We start from the raw sequence: 23,917 nt of genomic DNA, 5'->3' as shown, positions 1-23,917 counted from the left end.
ATCCTTTATTTTTTTCTACCTTCAGAGAGGACAAGTAAGTTTGTGAATGACGAAACCTATTAAAGATCCCGTTAACATTGTACTTTCATGTTAACATTTTCACTCTAATCCATGGAAGCAATTTGTCCTCATATTGCTGTTTAATGTTGACTGTTGTCAAGACAACAGATCAAGACTAAACAGAACGAGAGGTTCCCTTTAGTTTCTATGTTCTTTTGAGTTTGATATTTTGTTGTGCTTTTAAAAGATACGTGCATCATTTATTAACCCTGCAATATGTCTTAACATATTACGATGCATTCCCTTCACATACATGTACTGAAAGCTCTTCATCGTTGCCATTGACTTCATGACCATAGCCGTAACTTCCTACAAAGTCTCCGGGAGCATGTTCCGTGAGATCATGAAACTGTACAGAAAGTAAAGCTTTGCATTAAGTCGGTGGTACTGTCATCTGTCAAAGTGATTTGGCCACTTAAAGGTCTGATGGTAAGATTTGAGAGAAATAGTGTGGAGGCGAGCGTCAGAGGGCAAGATTGTGAAAATGAACAAGCCAGAAATCATACACTTCATCTCTCCCCACATTTGAGAGGATAACGCAGAGTGATTACTGTGAACCCCAATGTGATTGACAGGAAAGATGGGTTCCCAAGACCATTAGAAATGAACTGAACTGAACCAGAACTGATATTCTCACAGAGCATTATCCTCACTGTTGCAGCTGAGGGATGACTATACCATTGCAACAGATTACACGAAAATACAGCTCTTAAATCTTACCTACAGCACCTTTAATCCCTTTATTTAACTTTTCCCCCCTCTTTACCTCCCTTAACAATAAAAGCCACAATAAATCATAAGCTGTTCAACTTTAACTATACTGTTATCCTTTATTTGGCAGGTCACCAAACAAGGTAAGCCGCCTATTCTTCGCATACACTTCAAATGTTCCCCTATGATTGTCAATTGATGTTAATTGTGTAGGTCACCACAGTGATGAATGGGTGGGATTCTCTCTCTCCTCTCTCTCTCTCTCTCTCTCTCTCTCTCTCTCTCTCTCTCTCTCTCTCTCTCTCTCGCTCTCTTTCTCTGTGTATCTCTCTCTCTCTCTCCCTGTATCTCTCTCTGTCAGGATTCCACAGAGAACAACGGCACGCCGATGGCTGCTGCTGCTACACCTACAGCCACAGCTCCACCCAGACCCGTGGCGGCTGCGGCTGCAGCTGCAGCTGCTGCTGCTGCTGCTGCTGCTTCAGCGGCGGGCCCACCCGCCTCCGGTGGCCCGCCGGCCCGCCCCGGACCCCCCCCACGACCCGGCCACCGACCAGCCGTGACTCCCACTGCCCCCCCTCCAGCCCTGGCCCCGACCAGCAGCAAGTAGGAGTCCCCTCGCTATCAGGACCTCACACAACGGGACGATAACCTGCTGTCGGTCCAATGCTCCTGCCTTTGTGACAATGGCACCATGGTTATGGATGTTATCCATCTTCGGTGGTTGGGGGGGATAGTAGATACTATCGTCCACCAGCTCACCCTGGGGGGACCAAAGTGTTCCCAGGACAGCTGGGAGATATAATCCCTCCCTGTTGTTGTCATGGTGACCAATGTTATCATGTATTGACCAACCTGATGTATTGACCACAAACCGATTGGTTCCTTCATGCCAATTTTGTTGTGCTAAGGACTCTCACTTGTCATTATCAAATCTCCCACACCATCTCTGCACCAACCCTAACCCTTAAAATCGTCTTCCCTGATGCCACCATTGACTAGGCATCTTTCTTATTTGTGGAAAAGGGCCAAGATATAACATATATCCCAGCTTTAAATATAATTTAAATACTTAATATACCTAAGTATTTATTAATTTTACTCAGTCCCACATCTTCCTCCTTTAATCAAATTATTCTTCCTCCCTCTCTCTTCCTGCCTGCCTCCCTCCCTCTCTCCCTCTCTCCCTCTCTCCCTCTCTCCCTCTCTCCCTCCCTTCCTCCCTCCCTCCCTCCCTCCCTCCCTCTCTCCCTCCCTCCCTCCCCCCAGTGTCCTGGATGATGGCTTCCTGCTGGACCTGGATCCCATGTCCTCCTCAGCAGCAGGGGGCGCTGCGGCTGGCTCCTCTACTACAGCCTGGGGAGGTGAGACCCCCTGGCTGGGCTCCGGGCCATAGGACTAGCTGTTTAATATCACAAATGGTTTCATTATAGATCTTTTAAACAAACCCTTGGAATGACACTAACTTTGTTGTAGACTTTTGTGAGCGTGTGTGTGTGTGTGTGTGTGTGTGTGTGTGTGTGTGTGTGTGTGTGTGTGTGTGTGTGTGTGTGTGTGTGTGTGTGTGTGTGTGTGTGTGTGTGTGTGTGTGTGTGTGTGTGCGTGTTTGGCATTCCCTCCTATCTGGCCCCATTGCTCTTGGCCAGGCTTCTCATCAGGCCTGAGCCATAATGGGCCTTTTAGTCTTATGAGTCTGACTTCAGGAGGGCAGAGCTTTGTCATGTTGGCACCATGAAAACTATTGATTGGATCCTCTGTGTGCCCACCATGAATCATCTCTGTCTCTCATCTCTCCATCTCTCTCTGTCTCTCATCTTCCCCCCCCCCCCCCCTCTCTCTCTCTCTCTCTCTCTCTCTCCCTCTCCCCCTCTCTGCAGATCTCCTGGCAGGGGGTGAGTGTGAACAATTTCCTTCTGCAGTATAAATAGGAGGGATGACTAAGAACTACTTGTTGGCATACCAACTTGTTTCCGTTCTCAGGTCGCAGCAGTATATTGTGGGTAGAGCTGCCCTGCTCAATGGTTTGAGTCAGTTCCCTGGAATCCTTTTCATTTGTCTTTATGCTCTTGGGATATACGAGTGCATCGTTATTCCTCTCACTTTGTCATCGCTTTGACACCTCTTCTCTTTCTCTTATATCCTCCTTCTTATCCTCCCTTCCTTTCACTATTCCTCTCCTTGTCCCTTTTGTACGTGTCTTTGACTCTCTTTCTCCCTCTCTCTTGCTCTCTGTTTCTGTCTCTCACTCTCTCCCTCTCTGTCTGTCTCTCCTTCTCTGCGTCCCTCTCTCTCCCTCTCTCTCTCTCTCTCTCTCCCTCTCCCTCTCCCTCTCCCTCTCCCTCTCCCTCTCCCTCTCCCTCTCCCTCTCCCTCTCTCTCTCCCTGTCTGTCTGTTTCCCACTGTTCCGTGGTTACGATCTGGCTGTTGTCGTTGGGTGGGTGTGTTTGGTTGCGGGGGTGGGTTTGCGCTTCTCGCCTGCTTAGCCACTCCGGCGGCTGCTTCTGACGGTGCATCTGACGGAGATGCTACCACCACCCCCGCCGCCACTACCACCCCCTCCACCACCCCCTCCACCACCACCACCACCACCTCCTCCTCCACCTCCGCAGGGGCTGTAGCTGCCGCCGCCGCTCCTGCTACTCCTGCCAAGACAGCCCCTCCCACTGCACTAGCCCCGCCCACTCCGGCCACCCTGCCCCCGCCAGCCTCTGCCACCTCTGACATGGACCTGTTTGGAGGTCAGTGGGGTCGTAGTTCAACAGATACAGGCGTGACGGACACGGGCACAAACCCATGCTGCAGATGTTGCTCGCTGTCTGCCTGACTACGCTATGTCCTCAGTTATAGGACAGGAAAGCATGAGATTGTGTTCTACTGGTATTTACTGCTTCCCATGTCAAGCTTAACCTTTTCGTAGGAATTAAATACTGGAAATACAATGGCGGTGAGTAGCCTAGTTTGTGAAGTGTTGACGTCATCAATCTCACCAATTACAGCAGTAATGGGGATATTGTTATAATACGTTAAAATAATATTAGGATGATAAAAATGCACTTGTGCACTTTCCGCTGAAAAGGCCGGCGCTTGCCGTCAAAGAGAGATTTTATTATTTGCTTTGTTGTTCATCGCTGAACCCAGTTCGCCTTCTCTGTCACAAAGTACCATTTGTGACAATGATGAGTCCATCCCCATCTCCCCCTCCCTCCATGGCAACTTACAAGCTCATCGAATGCAGCATTATGCAGCCCCTGTCACTCTCCAAAAGAGCGACGCCCCGCCAGCCTAAGACCAGACAGATCTTATGAATTGATCCACATGGGCTGCATATTTCTTGTATTCTATGCTTTAATTTTCTCCCTCCTAACACAGACTTTTTTGTATTCGTTCATTGTTCCTCTTCGTTTTATGTGTTGTCCCTCGTGCGTCCATGCGTTTTCTATTTTCCATCCTTGCTCTTTTTATTTTCCTCATACTTAATCTCCTTCTGTCCAATGTCGCTGTGTACATTTTTCTTTTCGCGTTTCATTATGCATACCCCCTTTCAAACTCTCCACTTCCCCGCCAACTCCTTCTCCACCCACCATCCATCCACGCTCTCCTCCTCCGCGTCATTGCCACTCCTACTCCTCCTCCGAACCCCCCTTCTACCTCCTGCTCCTCCACCTCTATCTCCTGCTCCTCCACCTCTATCTCCTGCTCCTCCACCTCTATCTCCTGCTCCTCCACCCCACCTCCTCTTCCTTCTCCACTTTCACCCCCTCCTCCAATCATTCCCCTCCCCTCTTCAACCCCCACCTCCTCTTCCTCCTCCACCTTCCCCTCCTTCTCCCCGCTTCCACCTCCTCCATCTCCTCTCTCCTCCACCTCCTCCTCCTGCTCCTCCACCCTTACCTCCTCTTCCTTCTCCATCTTCCCCCCCCTCTTCCCATCATTCTCATTGTCCTCCTCCATCTCCTCCTCCTCCTCCACCTCCACCTCCCATCATTCTCCTCCTCCACCTCCTCCTCCTCCTCCCATCATTCTCCTCCTCCTCCTCCACCTCCTCCTCCTCCCATCATTCTCCTCCATCTCCTCCTCCTCCTCCACCTCCTCCTCCACCTCCTCCTCCTCTCCCCCTCTCCTCCACCTCCTCCTCCTCTCCCCCTCTCCTCCACCTCCTCCTCCTCCTCCTCCTCCACCTCCTCCTCCTCCTCCACCTATAGATGCATTTGCTCCCTCCCCAGGAGATGGTCCTGCAGCTGCGGCCGCCGGTCCTGCTGCCGATGCCTTCGGTGGATCTGGTGGGTGACAAAACAGCCAGTGTGTGTGTGTGTGTGTGTGTGTGTGTGTGTGTGTGTGTGTGTGTGTGTGTGTGTGTGTGTGTGTGTGTGTGTGTGTGTGTGTGTGTGTGTGTGTGTGTGTGTGTGTGTGTGTGTCTGTGTGTCTGTGTATGTGTGTGTTTGTGAGTCTGTCCGTCTGTGTCTGAGTGTATGAGTGGCAGGAGTCTGTTTTGTACCAGCTTTCTTTGCTTACATTTGAGGAAAACAGTGGGATCCTTTGCCCTGACTGTGTGTCCTGGCAGAAGGATACTGTTTCGTCCCCAAACACCCCCCGCCCCAACCCCTGCCCCCCCTATAGGGTCTGTCATGAATCCTCGCGCAGCCCCCCCCCCCCCCCCCCCCCCCCCCCGCAGCCCTCACTCTGTGATTTACCAACATGGGACATTCACCTGGTGAACACGGAAACACAGTTTGCATGCTAATAGTTTCTATTAGTAGCTGCTGCTGACTGTTCCACACTCTCCTGGAGCTCCGCCTCCATCCGATACCAACGCAAGCTAGCCCCGAAGACGATGATAGGGATAATCATCGCTCAGGCCTTTTCCTTTATTTAAGGACAATGATTTGTGTCCTTTCTCTCTTTGACCTGGTTGTGTAAGTATGAGGGCAGGGCAGAGGAACCATCTTTTTTTTGTTCTTCTTTAAATCAATAACAATTCATGTAACTCCTGTACATAACTCATGTCATAACGTGTGTAAGCCAGAATAACCACAAAGGTTACCGGGCTGCCTGTATCTAACACGCCTCCACATTAACTTTGTTCTGCAACCTGAGACAGTGTTCGTAATAGGAGAGCACTGCAGTAATTGAAATGGTCAAAATGTAAATGGGAATATTCGATTTGTAAAAGCTGGACTTCAGACAGAGCCTTTTGTTAAAAAAACGATTAACATTTGGTAATCAAAAGAGTGTGTGTCTGTGTGTGGGTGCGGCTGTGTGTGCGTGGGTCCGTGTGTGTATGTGTGTGTGAGTGCCTTTCTGTCTGTTCAAGCCTGTGGTTGCAGGACAGAAGTTAATGCGGGATGCAGCCTTTTACTTTACCTCCCAACTAACCCTGGATCGGGGGCTTTCCCTTTTTTAATTATATGATTGTTAATTATCCCCCCCCCACCCCCCTCCTCTGGTCATCACCCTTACCCTCCACCCTAACCCCCTACCAACCCCCACCTCCGTCCGCCTGAAGACCCCTTCGCCACGACCGAGGGCAGTGCCAGCATGGCCCCAGAGATGGACCTGTTCGCCATGAGGCCTTCGGACCCCCCGTCCGCGGAGACCCCCGCCACGCCCACCGCCGTCGCCACCGTGGTCGTCACCCCCGCCCCCAGTGAGGCGCCGGCCCCCGCAGCGGCCCCCACCCCTTCTTTATCTTCTTCTTCTTCCTCCTCTACCACCACCTCCACCACCACCACCACCACAACCACCACCACCGCTAGTCACAACACCACCACAGAGTCTGCAGCAGCACCCGCTCTAGATATCTTTGGTGGTAAAGTCGCTCTCCCGCTCTCTCTCTCTCTCTCTCTCTTTCTCTCTCCCTCTCTCTCTCTAGCTCTCATTAAGCCTCTCGCTCTGCATTGCCCTGCATTTTGACTATGACCATGACATGGTGATGATGCTGATGATGATGATTATGGTAACCCGCATACCCAAATCCCTACATTTCTGTTTTGATTTGAGTTTCCGTCATGATCACTTGAATTGGCCACATGACGGCAACTGAACCCAATTATTTGAAATATTCTGAAAATATTCACACATTGTTGAAGCCACCATGAGTTTTAACGGTGGGACACATCGGTGCCACAGACATGGTCAGTTATTACGACATTGTCCTATATCCTACCTTTGTGATGTATATCCTATCCAAAGACGTGACACAACCTAATTTGATTGGTCGCGTGATAACTAACAAACTAACACACACGCCGTCCAACGTTTGGGCGAAGAAAGAAGCTGTTGTCTCTCACAACAGTTGACCAATAACACGCTAACAATGCTTTCTTCGCCTCGGACTTCTGGATGGTGTGGTTGTAGGCACGTGGACTGCTAGCTGCTAGCGGTAGTTTGTAGTGCTTCGCCTGAGCCTGTGCATCGCTTAAAGGGAATACCACTCAGTTTCAAGGGCCATGTGTAATACTGCTTATTTTGTGTCACTATAACTTAGAAATGAGAAAAATATATATATATTTCAGTGACACCATGACAAGCTATTAATGCGTGACTACTGTGAAAAGCTATTCAACCTTTTTATGCTTAATCAAATTTATTTTGATATCAGTAATATCTTTAAATGATTGCTCAGAGGGCCTCATGGCATCCAATGCAATTTAGTGGTTTCCTTCTCTTTAACTGATGCTCCCTTATTTTCTCACCACAATAAATGAATCCTTGCACCTCAGACAAAGACAGAGAGAGTTTTTAGTTCATATATGCATTCCTTTCCATCCGTCTATTTTTCTTACTTATCCATCATGTCCTGAATGCACTTGGCCTGGGAATCTGACCTGTGTGTCTTTGTTTGTAGATATGTTTGATTCTATGCCTGAGCAAAGCCCGAGCGCTGAATCCAAAGCTGCTACCACACCTAGCGTAGACCTGTTTGGTTCAGGTACAGGAGCCCATGTCCACCACCTTTCTGTACCTCATGTTCTTGCTCTCACTCTTTTGTTCGCACTTGGTCTTTACCTGCTCCACTCTTTCTCTGACTCTTTTCTTCTGTAGTGCAATCTATCTCTCTTTTCCACTTTATTTTGCTCTAACTTCTCTCTCTCTATCTCTCTCTATCTCTCTCTCTCTCTCTCTCTCTCTCTCTCTCTCTCTCTCTCTCTCTCTCTCTCTCTCTCTCTCGCTCTCGCTCTCGCTCTCTCTTTCTCTAAGAGCAACCCTCCCCTATCGTCCATCGGTCACTGGACCTTCACTGCTCCCTGTCGTCTCTCATGTCGTTTGTTAGTCGTGGCGGCATGTGTCTTGATCCGTCCATTGTGGTATGACAACTGTGACTGTGCACGCCAAACCCTTCCCCTTCCCCTCCCCCACACGGCCACTAGGAGCAACTTCTCCAGTCTGTGCTTCTATCGATCTCTCTCTCTCTCCTTTCTGTTTGTCTCTGTCTCTATCTGTTCCCCTGTCTCTGTCTCTCCCTCTCTCTGTCTCTGTTTCTGTCCCTCTGTCTCTGTCTATCTCTCTTTTCTGTCTCTCTCTCGTTCCCTATCTGTCTCTCTGTCTTTCCCTGGCTCTCTTACTCTCTCTTTAATTTCTGTTTCTCTCTGTCTCTCTCTGTCTCTTTCCCCTCTCTGTCCCTCTTTCTGTCTCTGTATCTCTCTATCCATATAACTCTCTCCTCTCTGTTGATCTCTTTCTATGTCTAACTCTCTCTCTGTCTCAATCTCTTGTTGTCTCTGTCCCCCCGTTTCCCCCTGTCTACGCTAACGCCTTTACTATGCTTCCACCTTTTCTTCCTCCTCCTCCTCTTACTCTTCCTCCTCCTATGCTGCTGCTGCTCCTCCCTTGCACTGCCACTGCCTGTCCTTCGCTGGCTGCTGTAGACCTCCCTGCCGTGTCTCGCGGGCCTTCTCCTCTGCCCGAGGAGCCCGCTCTGGCTGGGGACATCGTGACGGGTGAGTTTAGGCCTCTGCTTCCTCCCCTACTACTCTCTTTCCTCCCCCCCCCTTCCTCCTTCTGCACACTGCAAGGGGGGGCTTACCCGGACGTTAAGGCCTGGCATGGCGGATCTCTGTGTGTAGGTTTAGTCCTCGGTGCGTGCGGTTGTCCGGATCACGTCAGGCGTGTCAGAGTAGCGTGCTTGTGTAGCACAGAGAGGCATGCCTTCCTCTTTTGTGACCTCCTGTCTGAGCAGGATGCCTTTCCTTTGCTCTCGGCTTGTTCTAACAAGAGAGGACACAAATGAATCCGTCCACTTGAATGAACGTGGATTTGTCTTGTTCTGAGTAATCCTTACCGCTCTATCCTTCTACCTGTCTCGTCATCTTCTGGGTCTCGGGCTCCAGATACCTTCTCCTCCTCCTCCTCTCCTACTACTGCTGCAGCTCCTGCAGCCTCTCCTGCTCCAGCTCCACTGCCAGACGTCCCCTCTCCACCCAAAGCAGAGCCAGCAGCCGTCATTGACTTGCTGGGTACTGGCACTGACGAGAAGTCAAATGACCTCACAGCCAATCGGATGCATACAATCATATGCCGATACACATGGATATTAACACACTCACACGCACACATGCACTCACACGCAGAATTACTCACAAAGCCTGGATCCTCCATTTGATCTATTCTCCTCCATTATTTGTTTCTTAACCGTTGTATTGATAATTTCACCTTTCTCTACGCTTCTACAACTTGCATTGTTCTCCTATCGGTAGTCTGGCTGTTAGGACCGGAACAGGTACCCCATCACCAGGGATGATGTTGATGTCATTGAAGGTAGTGTCCTAACCGCCCCTTAGATAGATCCCTGTAGTATATAGAGAGATAATAGAGTGTGATTTAGACAGGAGCAGATCAGCTCGTAGATAGCTTCCTATAGTAAGAGAGAACAGAGCAGAGTTTAGACATTAGAAGTACAGGTCATTTATAGTATAGGACGATATCACATGATGTCACGCACATTCCAAGCCACCATCTTGGTATGTTTTCACCACTATTACAACAATGACAACAACATGGCTGCTTGGTCATTCTAGAATGTTTGGTCAAGATTCCCACGACCGCGGGCTTGAACTTCCTTTATGGCTACTTCAGGTCACATGATTGAAACTTTCCTCTACTGTGCGGAGTGGCTGTGTGTGGCCACACAGTACAACAACACACCCTGTGCGACCTGGTGTTCCCCCTCACTTGTCCCAGTGGGAAAGTCCCGAGGCTGACTGCTTCTGAACCCCTTTTCTCCCTCCATGTGGCCCTCTGGCGAACGGGACGACCCTTACAGATGACTTCAGCGGTCCCAGCGACGCAGCACCCAGCTCAGCACCCACTGGCCCTGTGGAAGCCGTGGACCTGCTGGGAGGTGTGTGTGTTTCTGTCAGTCTGTCAGTCTGGTGCTCCTTCTCAGCCGTCAGTCTGCGATTGCGAACTTTTAGATTTTAGAACTTTTAGACTTTTTACCGGTTGTGGTTTTACTGTAAACATGAGCCTGCTACGCTTGCGTGTCTGATTCATTTTCAGAATGTGTTGTAATTAAAGTTTGGATCGCTCAAACATCACGTGGAACACAAATTGGAGCGCTCATCGTAATCTGGTTGTAGTACAGTTGAAGTACCTTTCTATTACAGTTGCTTATTAGCCGGGATATGTCATTTTTAATCCCAAATCCTCATGTAATACTTTGTTATCATCGTTATAAGTTATAATATGTTAGGATACTCATTTATTTGACCCTATTACTGACTGTAATTCATTGCTTTTTCAGATTCGATTTCTCAACCTTTCTGATTGAAGCCTGTCTGTTATTTAATGTTATATATTACTGTATTTATTGATGTATATTTCTATTGGCTTCACCCAGGACTGATCTCCCCCAGTCTGGCGCCAACAGCTGCCCCGGCCCTGACCCTAGCCCCGGCCCTGGCTCCGGCCCTGGCCCCCCTCCAGAACGACCTCCTGGAGTCTGGTTTTGAGGCCCTGGGCTCCTTGCCTTCCCCCACGCCCCCGATGCCAGCTTCAGTTCCCGTGGTCCCCATCATGGTACCTGCAGCTACCATGGAGCCCACGATGGCTCCAGCGCCCTCTGGTGGCTTTGATGCTTCGAGTAAGTGGAGGATTAATGAGCGTGAAAAAATGTTCTTCTTCATTTGTATCAACGATTATTCTGTTACAACACCTTTGTGGCACAATATGTAGAATAGCATTACATTTATTCAGTCCAATGTTGTATTCAGTCCAAAGTCATTGAAGCCTTTCTATTTTTAAATGTGTTTTACATCTGTGAATTGGTTTGTAAAGTAAGCCTGGCGCTTTGTCTTAGCCGTGGTCTGTTAGCCTAGCGGTTCTGGTGCTTTGTCTTAGTCGTGGTCTGTTAGCCTAGCGGTTCTGGTGCTTTGTCTTAGCCGTGGTCTGTTAGCCTAGCGGTTCTGGCGCTTTGTCATAGCTGTAGTCTGTTAGCCTAGCGGTTCGGTTGCTCTGCTCTTGACTCACTGCATTTTTTCTTTGCGCATGAGTGGTGCGAGGGGTCCTCGTTACCTCAGAGCATGGCAAGCCACGGTCACTGACCACGGTCACAGCAAGCTAACGCCTTACTGCTGCTGCCTCCCTTTAGTCGCAAACGTTCTCCCCATCTCTCTGGCTTTCTACATCGCTTTCACTCCATTGCTTTCTCATTCCCTCCATCACTTTCTCTCAATCGCTCTCTATCCATCTCTCTCACTCTGTCTCCATAGAATTGATCCATAATTCTAGCCCTCGCAATTCCATTCTCTCCTGATCTGCGGATCTGTCGATCAACTCTCTCTCCCCCTTCTCGCTGGCCAACAAACGGCCCGCTCTGCTTATTTTCTTGCTCCACATATGTAACTCAAATCTGCCTTTCTTCCTCTTCTTCTTCTTCTTCTTCTTCTTCTTCTTCTTCTTCATCTTCTGCTGCTGCAACCCCCCCCCCCGTACACCCACCACCACTCACTCCCTCCCCTCTGTTCTGTCTCTCTCTGCTGAGGGCTTTCTGCTTGCTTGCTTACTTCTAATATATAATGGGTGAGTTTCTATGCCCCCCCCCCCCCAGCCCCCCAAACGCTATGGAACGTGCAGCATGGGTACTTTAAGCTAGACCACACACAGACACACATACGGAACCATATTCCTTTTAAGCAAGTATTTGTAGCCCTGTTTGGCATGTATGACTGCATTCCCCTCCCTTCCTTCAGATGCATGAGACAGGCTGCACTGCTCTTCCTCATTTGCCCCCCAACCTATTCAGGGAATGACTCACAGATTGAATCGTGCTCTCTCATGGATACCAGACAAATGGCATTGCAGTCATTTTTTGTGTGTCCCCCCCTTCCCTCATGTAAATGCCGCATGCAGTGTGTAGCCGACTTGGTGGGGCTGTGTAGCGTGGACATTTGACCCCCTTACCTAAAGCGCAGCCTGGTCCTACCCCTGTTCTACCCTGCTTACAGGACCATCAGTTTGGGGGATGGAACCATCGTAGCTGTTTCTCCTGGCTTCACTAAATCAGTGATCTACCGATATAATTGTCTACGTTTATGTATGAATGTCAGTCTGAGAATTGGTGGACAATAGGACAGCGAATTACAATTCAAGTACTTTACGAAACAACTTATTAAAAAAGACAAAAGTGCCACTGAGGTTGTATACTCTCAAGACTGGCGCATGCATGTTAAATGCCCGCTCAGGCTAAATGTGCTAAAGAGTAATAACATTGGTAAAAGAAGTCTTGGTGAAGCCTTGAGCGATGGTTTCAATGGTATAATCTGCAAGACCGGTGTTGTTCTTTATAGGGGTTACTTCTCTGTACCTCCATGCCTCCTTGTATTTCATGCTTGTCCTTCCTGTCCTCCTAAGTGTTTGGTGGAATAGGTGACCTGCTGATGCCCGCCATAACACCCCAGAGCACCGGGGGCAGCACCGGGGGTGGGAGCGTGTCAGGCAGCCTCGGGACCCCCGTCTCGGGCATGGGTATGGGCATGGGCATGGGCATGGGCATGGGCATGTCGGCGGCCCCCCCACCGACGCCTCCACCTACTAAAACCATCGTAGGGGACCTGGACTCGTCCCTGGCCAACCTTGTGGGAGGTAGGCAGTGTGGATGACCTGGGGGTAGGCAGTGTGGAGGATCTGGGGGTAGGCAGTGTGGAGGACCTGGGGATAGGAAGTGTGGATGACCTGGGGGTAGGCAGTGTGGAGGACCTGGGGGTAGGCAGTGTGGATGACCTGGGGATAGGCAGTGTGGAGGACCTGGGGGTAGGCAGTGTGGAGGACCTGGGGGTAGGCAGTGTGGGTGACCTGGGGGTAGGCAGTGTGGGTGACCTGGGGGTAAGCAGTGTGGGTGACCTGGGGGTAGGCAGTGTGGGTGACCTGGAGGTAGGCAGTGTGGAGGACCTGAGGGTAAGCAGTGTGGGTGACCTGGGGGTAGGCAGTGTGGAGGACCTGGGGGTAGGCAGTGTGGATGAACTGGGGATAGGCAGTGTGGAGGACCTGGGGGTAGGCAGTGTGGAGGACCTGGGGGTAGGCAGTGTGGGTGACCTGGGGGTAGGCAGTGTGGAGAGGCAGTAATGGGAAATGTAACTGATATGTAACTGAAATAAACCAACAAACAAAACCAGAGTTGGCCAGTTGTTGGTTGTCTTCGGTTGATCCCTGTTTCTATTTTTTATTATGCAGACCTCGGAATGAAGAAAAGGTAAGTTAATGTGTTGTTTTGCGTGTGTTTTTTTGATTTTTTGATCAAGTAGCTTTAGTAATTAATGGAATTATATACTGTAATAATTTCAATGCAACTACCCTGTGTTTTATTGGTCCTTTGATGAAAACAACTCTGGAATCTTGTACACAGTGATCCATAGCTCCTTGATGTACAGTAAGGCTCCACCATTTGACACAGCTTGGCTAAATGGTTCTCCTTCCAGGGACCCAAACAGTGAGAAGAAACTCACAGGAGGGGCCAACTGGACCCCCAAGGTCGCCCCTTCCAGCTGGGGTACACCTGCAGCCCCGTTGGTATGAGCCCGCATTTCACTCTAGATATTATTCATAGTGGATAGTAACATTTTAGTTGTGGTTGTTTTTTTTCTGTAGTGACAATCTTTTTTTTTATATATAATTTTTTTTATAAAAACCTAATGAAAATGTTTCATGGTTTCGCACCATAATGAAAGAACATAATAATTAAATAATTACCGGGGTATTTTAAAAAAAGTAGTCTGAATGTAGTCTGTATTTTAAAATGGAGTATTGTTAATGTCTCTTCTTCCTTGGAATCCTAGGCCGGTGCCACCTCTGCAGCGCCCCCTGCTGGAGCCATGGGACCACCGCTTGGCTCACAGCCTGGTTATGGCATGGTGAGCATTTATGATATAATGAAGCATTTTTGTAAACCATAACCAGAGGTTCTTCCTGCCTTCAATACATGTTTCACCTTCATCAGTGTTTTTTGTGTTTTTTCTCCTCACTGATAAGTTGTATGATATATGTGTCGGCCAAATGATAGAATGTTAATTCGTTTTTTGTATGCATTCAGTATCTTTATCAAAGTTACAATTCCTAGCCTCCTCAGGGCAACTCTGTGGCGCCCCCTTGTGGAAATGGGCCAACTGCTCTAGAGTTTCTGTAGCTGAAAGTCTGATGGTTTCTGTTCTTCCGCTCCAGCCCATGATGGGTCAGACGATGATGGGCCAGCCCATGATGAGACCACCCTTCACTGGCATGGCCTCGGCACCAGGGGCTCCGGTAAACCACACACACACACACACAAACACACACACACACGCACACGCACACGCACGCGCACGCGCGCGCGCACACACACACACACACACACACACACACACACACACGTACAGACACGCACACACACACACACACACACAGACACACACACTACATGTAACGGCCTACATATACACTACAGATTTTATAGGACTTTACACTGTGCAGTTATATTATACATAGTGTGTATTTTTTATTGATCATAACCACTAGTCGTTTGCTCTCTCTATCAAGCAGATTTCTCAAGGACCTGCCGGCCTAAGTCCCAAGAAACCCAAGGACCCTCTGGCAGAACTGGACCTCAAAGACTTCTTATAAAGCCCCAGGTGGGTGCTGAGCACAGTCAGGACCTTTGGTTTTCAACAGAAGATAAGAATAATAAAGGTCATGTAGAGAAGATTTGAAAAGAGAGAGGGCCGAAAAGAGTTAGCAAGTTTTGGACGGCAACCCCACCCCAAAGAACACCTCTCCACTCTCAGATAGGGAGTAATTCTAACGGAGCATGCACTCACTAATAGCCGATGGATTGCTACGGCATTTCTACGGCGTTTCACTCAAATAATAAATCTCACCTAGACCACCTTTAAATCAACAGTTTGAATGACTGTATCTCTCCCTCTCTCTTTTAGATACTGCTGTTTGGGGAGCAGACTGAGCTCTCATCCCGTTTGCCGGGTGTCGCTGTTAATCCCAAGATACCAGAGACCCCCCCCAACATCCCCTTTAGCTTCTTAAAAACCCTTTTCTTCATCCCCGGCCCGGTATCCCCCTGACCCCAGCCCTACCCCTCCCTCATTCCAGTGTGATGTCGTAGCACAAAATGTGAAAGTGAACACTAGCGGTTTATCTATATATAAAAGATGGAGAAAAAAATACTAAACTACAAGCGTGTGCTTATGTCAATGTAATAATCCTTGGTCTAAGCCAAAGCTGAGAAAACACAGAAAAAATATATACAAAAGTAACTGAGAGAAGGTTAAGGAGTGTGTGTTTTCTGATTCTTCGTTACCAGTGTTTGCCGTTTGAATTTGGTTCGGATGTGCGTCATGTGTCCTAAACCCCACCCATAATCCCGTCTAACTCTGCGTACTTTGCGAATGTGAGGGCAACTCTTTTCCTTTTCCTGCTCTTCTTGGGCAATGGTAAAAAAAACGAAAAAAAAAACTCACATTCGTTTGGAAACAAACAGCAGAACAGACCAACAAACAAAACGTGTAGTGTGTCGTTTACAAAAGGGTCTTTTTTGATGTACATACATTTCTCTGACAAATGTAAGGATTGTGTCTGTATTCTGTATGTCTGTGGAGAAGAAATATACATGTGATCCGATAGGAATTTATGAAATCTTGTGAGAATTATCTGATTTTCTGTCATTGTTTGGGAGAATTAAGTGACAAATATGAATCCTGATAGATGGTATCTGTATAGTAAGAAACATTTATGGGCTTCTAAAGCTAATTGTACAAGATAATTGTATGTTTCATCCATTTGTTATTTTTCATCCACAGCCTTTAAAATGTTTCGGTCAATATTGTGCTCCATGATTTGTCGTGTCTTTTTTTTAGTATCACATATTGTTAATATTCACTAACATTGGTATTTATCCTCAACATATTTCCTCAACATATAATCTCTTCAAAACAATATAGAATAACTCATTCACGCCGGTCAATTGGATCACGGTTGCCATGTGAACAACTGACCCGTGTGACTCATCTACACTCACACACAACTTGCCATTTTTTATACTGTCCATGACATCGTTTTTGTTTTATCCATAACCATTGTATGTGCTTTAAAGAAAAATGGCTCTTAACTGGTCATGGTGCGTGTGATTGGATGCGTTGAAGAAAGGACACAGCAGATTGATGAGCCATCAGGTACCCCTTTCCTTTTCTACATGTTTCTTTGAACCCCCTGGTCCTGCTTCTGTCCAGCCGTCGTCAGTAACAGTGAACCAGTGAAACGCTGTGTATTGTGGGACTCTTCGGGAGGGGGTAGGGGCTTCAAACGAATCATCCTCATGCACAGTGTGTCACAGTTCCATGAACTTTTCAATAGACCCAACTTTGTTCTTGGCGTTGACCTGTGTTTGAATGGCTGTGTATTACCAGCGAGTACCAAGTCCTGTGGTGTATACCTCTTTATATACCCCCGTTAATATAAACATTTGTGTGCGTATTGTTGTGTAACTTCAATGGACCATTTTAGCAACTGGTGGGAAGACAATTGGATGACTAAATGGTGGGATGAAAAAATGCTATTTTTATGTTTTATTTTGTTTATTTTATTTACGATGGCCCTACCCAGTGCATGTAAGCCCTATGAAATGCAATAAACCCGATGACGGAACAAACTGCCCACGGATGCTCACTATTCCTAATGACAATTTAGTCCGAAATCTGATTTTCATCTCACATGCTAAGTAGGGAAGTTCTTTAAAGGCTACCTATAAGGAACCAAGTTCAATGAGAGTCCCTTTGCGACATACAGGATGGGAACCACATGCTGACCGAATAAATCGGACTCAAGTATGTTTTTGCGGGTTCGGGCCGAGGGGTCACGTAGACGGAAGAGGATTAGGGCCACAAGTGATTTTATATGGTAAGAATTCTGGCTTTATTCTCAGAATTCTGATTATAAACTCAGAACTCAAAAAATAAAATCACTTGTGGCCCTAATCCCCTTCCGTGCACACAATTAATTATCTATTGCACAATTAAATTGATTAATCTGCAATATTTGTTAAAAAAATTAAAAAAGGTAACGGAAGCAGGTTAAAGTGACTGGCATGAAAGATCCAACCATTACATTATATGAAATAATGCATTGCTATTAAAGAATGTACTGTAGCAAAAACTCAAGCCACTACAAGCTGCAAATGGAAAAACGTACACAGTGACGTTTTAGATTAGTAGTAAGAGGTTGTTTGCTTTCAATTGCAACAAGTGGAATAACCAGCCAGAGGTATATTTAATTTGCTGAGCAATGCTTTGCAATTTATTTGAAATGAGAATAGAAAATATTAATTTGAGACGAGAAGAGGAGATGAAAGAGGGAGACAGGAGTTCAAAGTGATGCTAAAAGTCGCCATCTTGTTCATAGATAAAAGGCTGCATTGTCCTGCAATCCTTTGTGCATAGAATGTCAACAAAACATAGAATTTCATAATATACCGAATTTCCATGAATAAATATAGAACTTTGACGTTAGGCAAGAAGGTGTTCATGAACACACAAATTAACAAGCTATATTGTAATCTTGGTTTAATGGTTGGTCTGTTTCACTCTGCATCAACACTGTTAGGAAATCAAAATGAATTATGGAACTTCATTGAACAATATCTTAAGCCTATACAATACAGGAGTTGAAATTTAACACACACTGGGATTTTTTTTAAATTTGACCATAGGATTTAGTTTAACTATATACCTAATACGGCAATCTAAAAAGTTGATGTGAAAATTGAGTTTTACAGTGCTGTGTGACAAACCTCCACATGAGGGAGCCAAAATGTAAATATTATCTGACAAGTCTACTCAAGTACACTCTCCCCCAAAACACTTAATAAACAAATAAACTAAACATTAGCACCATTTATCTTGATAAGCACCACTGAAACAACAATGAATCCGCAGTTCACCTCTTTGCAGGAGCAGAGACTAAGTGATGAGTTTCATACCATAACCAGTCTGGGAATATTTACTTAATTATTTGGAAAGAAATATAAATGATGGTCTCAAAGGTGGTTGACAAACAAAAACGGATAAAACAAACAAAGAAGAGAAAAATATGCTTAAAGCTAGATATACAGAAAACACTGGACTTCGAGTATAAAAAATCATCATAAAAACGTTTCTCTTTTCAATATTTGAATATAGTAAATTCATAAGAAAAAATAAATTTTCCTGGGTCTTGTTGTGTTGGCTTGTGTTAAGGCCAATGCATTTGCTTTGTATGAATTATGCTCCCCACCAAAAAAATGCAGAATAGTAAAACTTTTATTGGAAACATTGCTGTTATGTGAGGATTTGCCAATATAGAGCAATTTATAACATTTAAATATATACATTTTTTAAAAAAGGCACCTAATTTATCTGTAAATACATAATAATGATATTTTTAGTTTTTTGTTTGTTTAAATAAATTAGAAGAGCTGCTAAGCCTTAGCACCCGTTGAGTTTGCAAGTTCCTGGTATTGTCAACATGGAGTCTTTGCGGCTTTGTGTCTGTGAAGGGATGCATGTGTGAATGTAAGCGCATATGTGTTCGCATTTGGGACACTTTGTTTTTCTGAATGTCGGTCTGTAGATGCCGTGGGTTGTCTGCTTGCATGTGCTACACGCATACAGGTTTCTGTGACATATTGATATTGATACCGTAAATTAGTGTGACAAGTCCCCTTTTCTGCTGAGGGAGTTTAGATTGACAGTAAAGTGACCTAGCACTGCTTTCTTTATGAGTGCTCCGATCGTAGTGAGATGTCTGGTGAATGGTTTTTGAGGCGTGTTTGTTTGTGTTTGTGTTTGTCTCTGTATACGTATTTGTACGCATGTGTGTTTCCTGAATATGTGTCTGTGTTTGCTTTTGAGTGTGTGTGTGTGTGTGTGTGTGTGTGTAAGAGTGTTTGTAAATGTGTGTGTATACATGTGTATCTGGCCAATGTGTGTGTCCTTAGGCGGCCCGGCACTGGCTGGAGTCCCCGTGCACCCAGTAGCAGATCTGGGCATACTTGAGCGGTGTAATCCTCACGGCCACGTTGAAGTCCTGCTGCTGCCCGTTCCCGTTGGCGTCCACCCAACGGTGGCCCGTGAACACCCCGATGATCTTCCTCTTCCACCTCTTCTTGCCGGGCTCCTTGAGGCGGACGTAGACCCCGGAGCCGCTGGAGCCCGCCTCGGCGTCGCAGTACTGGTACAGCAGGTCCTTGGACTCCTCCGACACTGAGCAGAACCGGTACACCAGGTTGCCGGGCCGATCGTCGTCGAAGCCTGAGAAGTGGATCCTGCTGGCCGGGAGCTTCTTCACCGAGGGCACCACGCCCAGATCCATGTGCTTCACCTTCTGGGCCTTCTTCAGCTCCAGGACCGCGTAGTCGTAGTCTGCCGCAACCCCCTCGGACGCGCCTCCTTTGAACCAGCCCTTGGGGACCTGAGTCTGCTTGACCCGGGTCCACTTGAACGAGGGCTTGTCCGCCTTGTCGGCGCTGCGGCGACTGCGGCTCTTCCTCCCCTTCCCCTTTCCCTTCTTCCCCTTCTCTTGGTTCTCCTCGGGCTGCTCCTCGTCTTTGCCCTCCTCCTCCTTCCTCCTCTTGCCCTTCCCTCCTCGTCCTCCTTTTCCCTTGCCTCCCTTCCCTCTCCTGGACTTCTCCTTCAGGATGCCCACTCTGAGCTTCTGCGCCCCGCTGAGGTAGTCCCGCCCGTCGTGGATGCAGTGGGCGGCCGTCAGCACGTGCTTGGGCGACAGCAGGACCCCCGAGCAGCCGGTGGAGATCTTGACGGTGGTGGAGAAGGGGTACTTGGTGGAGTACAGCTTGTCGGCGATGGTGAAGCGGGTGTCCATGCCGTACACCTCGCGCTTGCGGCGGGACTTGGCCGAGGAGGCGGGTTGGGAGGAGGAGTTCCGGGCGGGGGCGTCGAGGCCCTGCACGCTGACGGAGGTCAGGGTGCGCGTGCCGTTCTCGTACACCGTCTCGTAGGAGAGGAACTGCTCCAGGTCCAGCAGCGAGGGCTCGGGGAGGCGCCGCTGGCACTCGATCCCGCAGGTGGCGCTCAGCTCCGCCTGGGGGCGGGCGGAGAAGCTGGGGCTGCTGAGGGGCACCGTGCGCCTGGTCCTCACCAGGGGAAGCTCCCACTGTGGCCAGGTGTACTCATCTTCTGCTGGGGCTTGTTCTGCCAGCGAGGCTGCCACCACCACAGCCAGCACTGCCAACGGGACCAGGAGGGACCGCGTTACGAGGCCCATTGTTAAGGTGGGCCTGGCTCTGAAATGAGGAAGGAAAAACAGCGGGGGTTGGAGGAGTTGACATAGTGACACACTGACACATAGTTGACACTGGTCAACGTACTTTCGCATCCGTCTGACATTTTGCTTTTCGCTTTTTACATTTCAGTATTTTGATTTCCAATATCATTATGGATTCATTATTTATATATAATTCTGATCTGATCCTAATTATTTTTAATTGGATTGTTTACCGAGCAAGAAGTTTATTTGTCTGCTTCTGTACTCTACGATTTTGGTCCACAAGAGGGCGCTACACACCAGAGTAGAGTATACTGCACTATGGAGCTCGACACAACCAAAGGAAGCCCAGGGGGAGTCATCTACGCTCTCCCACAAATTAACCACAAGCCAGCCAAGCAAGTATCCTGCGGTTCCTGCTTAACCCTCGGCACGTTCCAGGCATGTTCTCCACCGGTCTGCTATATTGTCTTCTGCACAAAACCAGACGGCTGCCTTGCTTCCAAAAGGCCTATGGTTAAAAGTGAAACGATCATCACTTCTCTGGAAATGCATACATTAACTTTGCGGTTTGGAGAGGATTTATGAAGTGGTTCCCTGAGCTGTGGTCCGGGAACAGGGCAGAAGATGATCCCCTCGCTGGGCTGAGACAGTGGCTTGGAGCATTCTCCACAGCGGTTAACCTTCTCAGCAATGACCATCGTATCTGGTTTCTCAGCGCTGAGCAGCTTCCCGGCCGCATGGCCAGGCAATCAAAGCACAGTTTAGCTACAGTGAACGTCAGCTCATGAGAACGTATCCTCTGATTGTGCCTGATGCGTTAAAGCATTGAGCAGACTACAGAGAGCGAAGCTTCTCATTTTGTCTGTCTCCCGCATTGGTCAGCAATGGCCTGCCACTTAGCACACTGACCATTCTTAATAAATAAAAAGTATAACAGCAAACCAAAACCACAATTAGAAACCATGGAAACTGTATAGCCTAAATCGTGGTACAATGTGGCGCCATGGAGTTGCTTAAGGGAGGACGAAGAAGACGTCATAGTAGCTGAATAGTGTGGGCTAGCCAGGGTTCACCGGCAGGACGCTGCCAGAGAAAACCATTCATGCTTCACCCCTAGAAAGACTGCCATCTGCCTCATACCTGGGGAGCTTAGGGTCGACAATGCATTGTATAAATACTATAGAACTAAAGGTAGTTAATGCATTATAGCAATACCATTGATTAAGAATCACATTTCAATTTTAAAACTTTTTCCCAATTACTGCTACATTTTTACGATTGCCACAGTGACTATAGCATATGTAAACAAGGCCTTATATTAATTTAAGCTGCTACATCTGATACCCTTCCATGAGGAATCAAGCTGGTTTCCAAACCAAACTGGCAAGCCCATCCTAGATCCAAGAGATTTACCACACCATTAAGGATATTTACAGAATCACCAACAGATGGCACTATAGTTCAATGTTCAATATTTTTTTTCAATAAAGCATCGTTAATCAATGCCTTGCAACACGCTGAATTCGTTAATAGTTTATAGTCGTGCTGGACTTACTCAGTTAATCTAAACAGGACAGCATTTTAAGTGATTTGTTTGCCTGTTTTATCAATGTGGGTTAACAGAATAAAATATGTGTATCAATGTCTGCAAATCTCGTCATCAAATAGAATTGGTTATCCCTCATAAACTAGCATTATTGTATATTTAATTCAATGGACGCAATTGATCCTGAATTGTCTTCCATCGATTTTCTCCATTGATGCATATAATGAAAAACTGTTAATGTGTTGCTATATTATTCAAACTAAACGCAACTTAGTTTGAATAATTGAATGAAGTTGATTCCAGGGACATTTCTACAACATTTTATCTTAGTTTGTAAAAAATTGTCACAATTGACATTGGTACATTCCCTACTCATAAGCCTGTCTCTGCAAACTATAGGCAAACTTTGCAAAATGTCGCTGAACTTATTCCATTCCAAAATAAGTAAGTCTTCAAAAGACAACCGTGGCCAGTATTGACAACGGGATTTTCTGCAAGAGAAAATCCTGCAAATATCCAAACATCCACCGAAAATTTCAATGCCAATCCAAAGAGATGGACCTTTTTCCCGCTGCTCTTCCAAGAAGTCGGACAACAAGAAGACTTCATCATACCTGCTTGCATCCGGTTGACGGATACGCCAAAATCCGCTCTCTATTGTTTGTCTTCAAAACAAAAATATTTCAGTTCGTTTTCAAGAAAGTAAAACAAAGTAGTACTGCATCCCAGACGTCCTGTGCTCGGTGCGGTGCTGATGCTGCCCTTCTCCTCAGTGCGTTGAAAAGAGGCTGGGAGAAGTCGCAGCCAGGACGGTCCGCCTGGGCTGCACTTGATGCTGAGGAAGGGAGGAGAGAGGGGGGGGGGGGGGGGGGGGGGGGGGAAGGAAAAGCTTTTTTTCTTCACCATGAGCGAAAAAAGCTGTTCACAAATGGGTGGGACCAAACAATTTCACTGAAGGCTGTACTAGGCGAAGTCAGCGGCGCGCAACAGCCCATTTAGAAGTTAGGAGGTCCCCTCGTCGGCGCGCCCGTGGGCGCAAACAGGCAGGCACAAACGCACGTAAGCGCCTGTATTTTAGAGCTATTTGTGCTCGATGGCATTTTGAGGTCTTTCATTATTGTTCTGAAGGATTGAGTTGGTCCACAATATAGGCCATGTCCATTTTAGCTCCAACAAACACAGCCGTTTTAGTGTTTTGCATGCCCTGGGCCACAATAGACACGTGGGGAAAATAAACAACAAAACCAGTGTCAATTGAGTATGAATTTTTATTTTATGATCGGAGGAAGAAAGTGTGTCATTTCATAAATACCGCTGTGTAGTATAACTTTTTTTCTTGCTGTATCGTGTTGTATTGGAACTCAACAATTGAGAATAACTGTTTTAAAGCCAACTGATAATATCCACAGCATGTTATGTCCCGTCTTGGCCGTTCCAGTCCGGACAAGCATCGCCAATCAGCCACACAATGATGTGCATGACTTGTTCCTAACATAGAACACAATGTGTTTAACACAGAGGCCAACATAAATACACAGTGTGATTCCCCCTGACCGTCTCAACCCAAATATATATTGAAAAGAAATATGAGCCGTCACATGATCTTAGATGAAGTTGGCAGTGTTTTCATAAATATTTGGATCTTTATTGTTAGGGGACCAAATTCCATAAATCATGAAACGGGGTGACGCAATTTGTCTGTGCTTCTCAGTGGACTCACAGAGCACCAGAGCTCAATCCCAAACAGGGGGTGGGGGGTGGGGTAGACGTTGGAAGTATGCATGTGTAATGAGGGAGAACGGCCGTCAGGGATGGAGGAGGGCGTGGAAGGAAGGGTGGGCTGTTGGTTACGACCCTGGACTC

At 47.2% G+C, this 23,917-nt stretch overlaps 2 protein-coding genes across 2 annotated transcripts; one reads left to right on the top strand and one right to left on the bottom strand.

Moving 5' to 3' along the window:
• Nucleotides 1-388: 388 nt before the first annotated feature.
• LOC130391756 (clathrin coat assembly protein AP180-like) lies at nt 389-15,314 on the top strand. Its single transcript, XM_056602014.1, has 13 exons — nt 389-420; nt 1,133-1,330; nt 2,041-2,135; nt 3,444-3,509; nt 6,275-6,415; nt 10,031-10,108; nt 10,637-10,849; nt 12,619-12,849; nt 13,438-13,456; nt 13,695-13,773; nt 14,040-14,114; nt 14,422-14,502; nt 15,237-15,314. Exons 1-13 carry the CDS (start codon nt 389-391, stop codon nt 15,312-15,314), a joined length of 1,386 nt encoding a protein of 461 aa, XP_056457989.1.
• Nucleotides 15,315-17,210: 1,896 nt separating this feature from the next.
• Nucleotides 17,211-22,883, bottom strand: prss35 (serine protease 35). Its single transcript, XM_056602504.1, has 2 exons — nt 22,669-22,883; nt 17,211-20,524 (listed from the first exon to the last, which is right to left on the bottom strand). Exon 2 carries the CDS (start codon nt 20,503-20,505, stop codon nt 19,216-19,218), a length of 1,290 nt encoding a protein of 429 aa, XP_056458479.1. The 5' UTR covers nt 20,506-20,524; nt 22,669-22,883; the 3' UTR covers nt 17,211-19,215.
• Nucleotides 22,884-23,917: the final 1,034 nt, after the last annotated feature.

The sequence above is a fragment of the Gadus chalcogrammus genome, chromosome 11 (assembly GCF_026213295.1).
Source record: "Gadus chalcogrammus isolate NIFS_2021 chromosome 11, NIFS_Gcha_1.0, whole genome shotgun sequence".
NCBI lineage: Eukaryota > Metazoa > Chordata > Actinopteri > Gadiformes > Gadidae > Gadus > Gadus chalcogrammus.
This window is presented reverse-complemented; position numbering and strand designations above follow the sequence as displayed.

Coding starts and splice junctions, on each gene's coding strand:
- LOC130391756 (XM_056602014.1), top strand. CDS start 389: ATGTTCCGTGAGATCATGAAACTGTACAGAAA. Junction 10,850..12,618: donor TGGTGGCTTTGATGCTTCGA/GTAAGTGGAGGA, acceptor TGTCCTCCTAAG/TGTTTGGTGGAATAGGTGAC. Junction 14,115..14,421: donor CACAGCCTGGTTATGGCATG/GTGAGCATTTAT, acceptor CTTCCGCTCCAG/CCCATGATGGGTCAGACGAT.
- prss35 (XM_056602504.1), bottom strand. CDS start 20,505: ATGGGCCTCGTAACGCGGTCCCTCCTGGTCCCGTTGGCAGTGCTGGCT.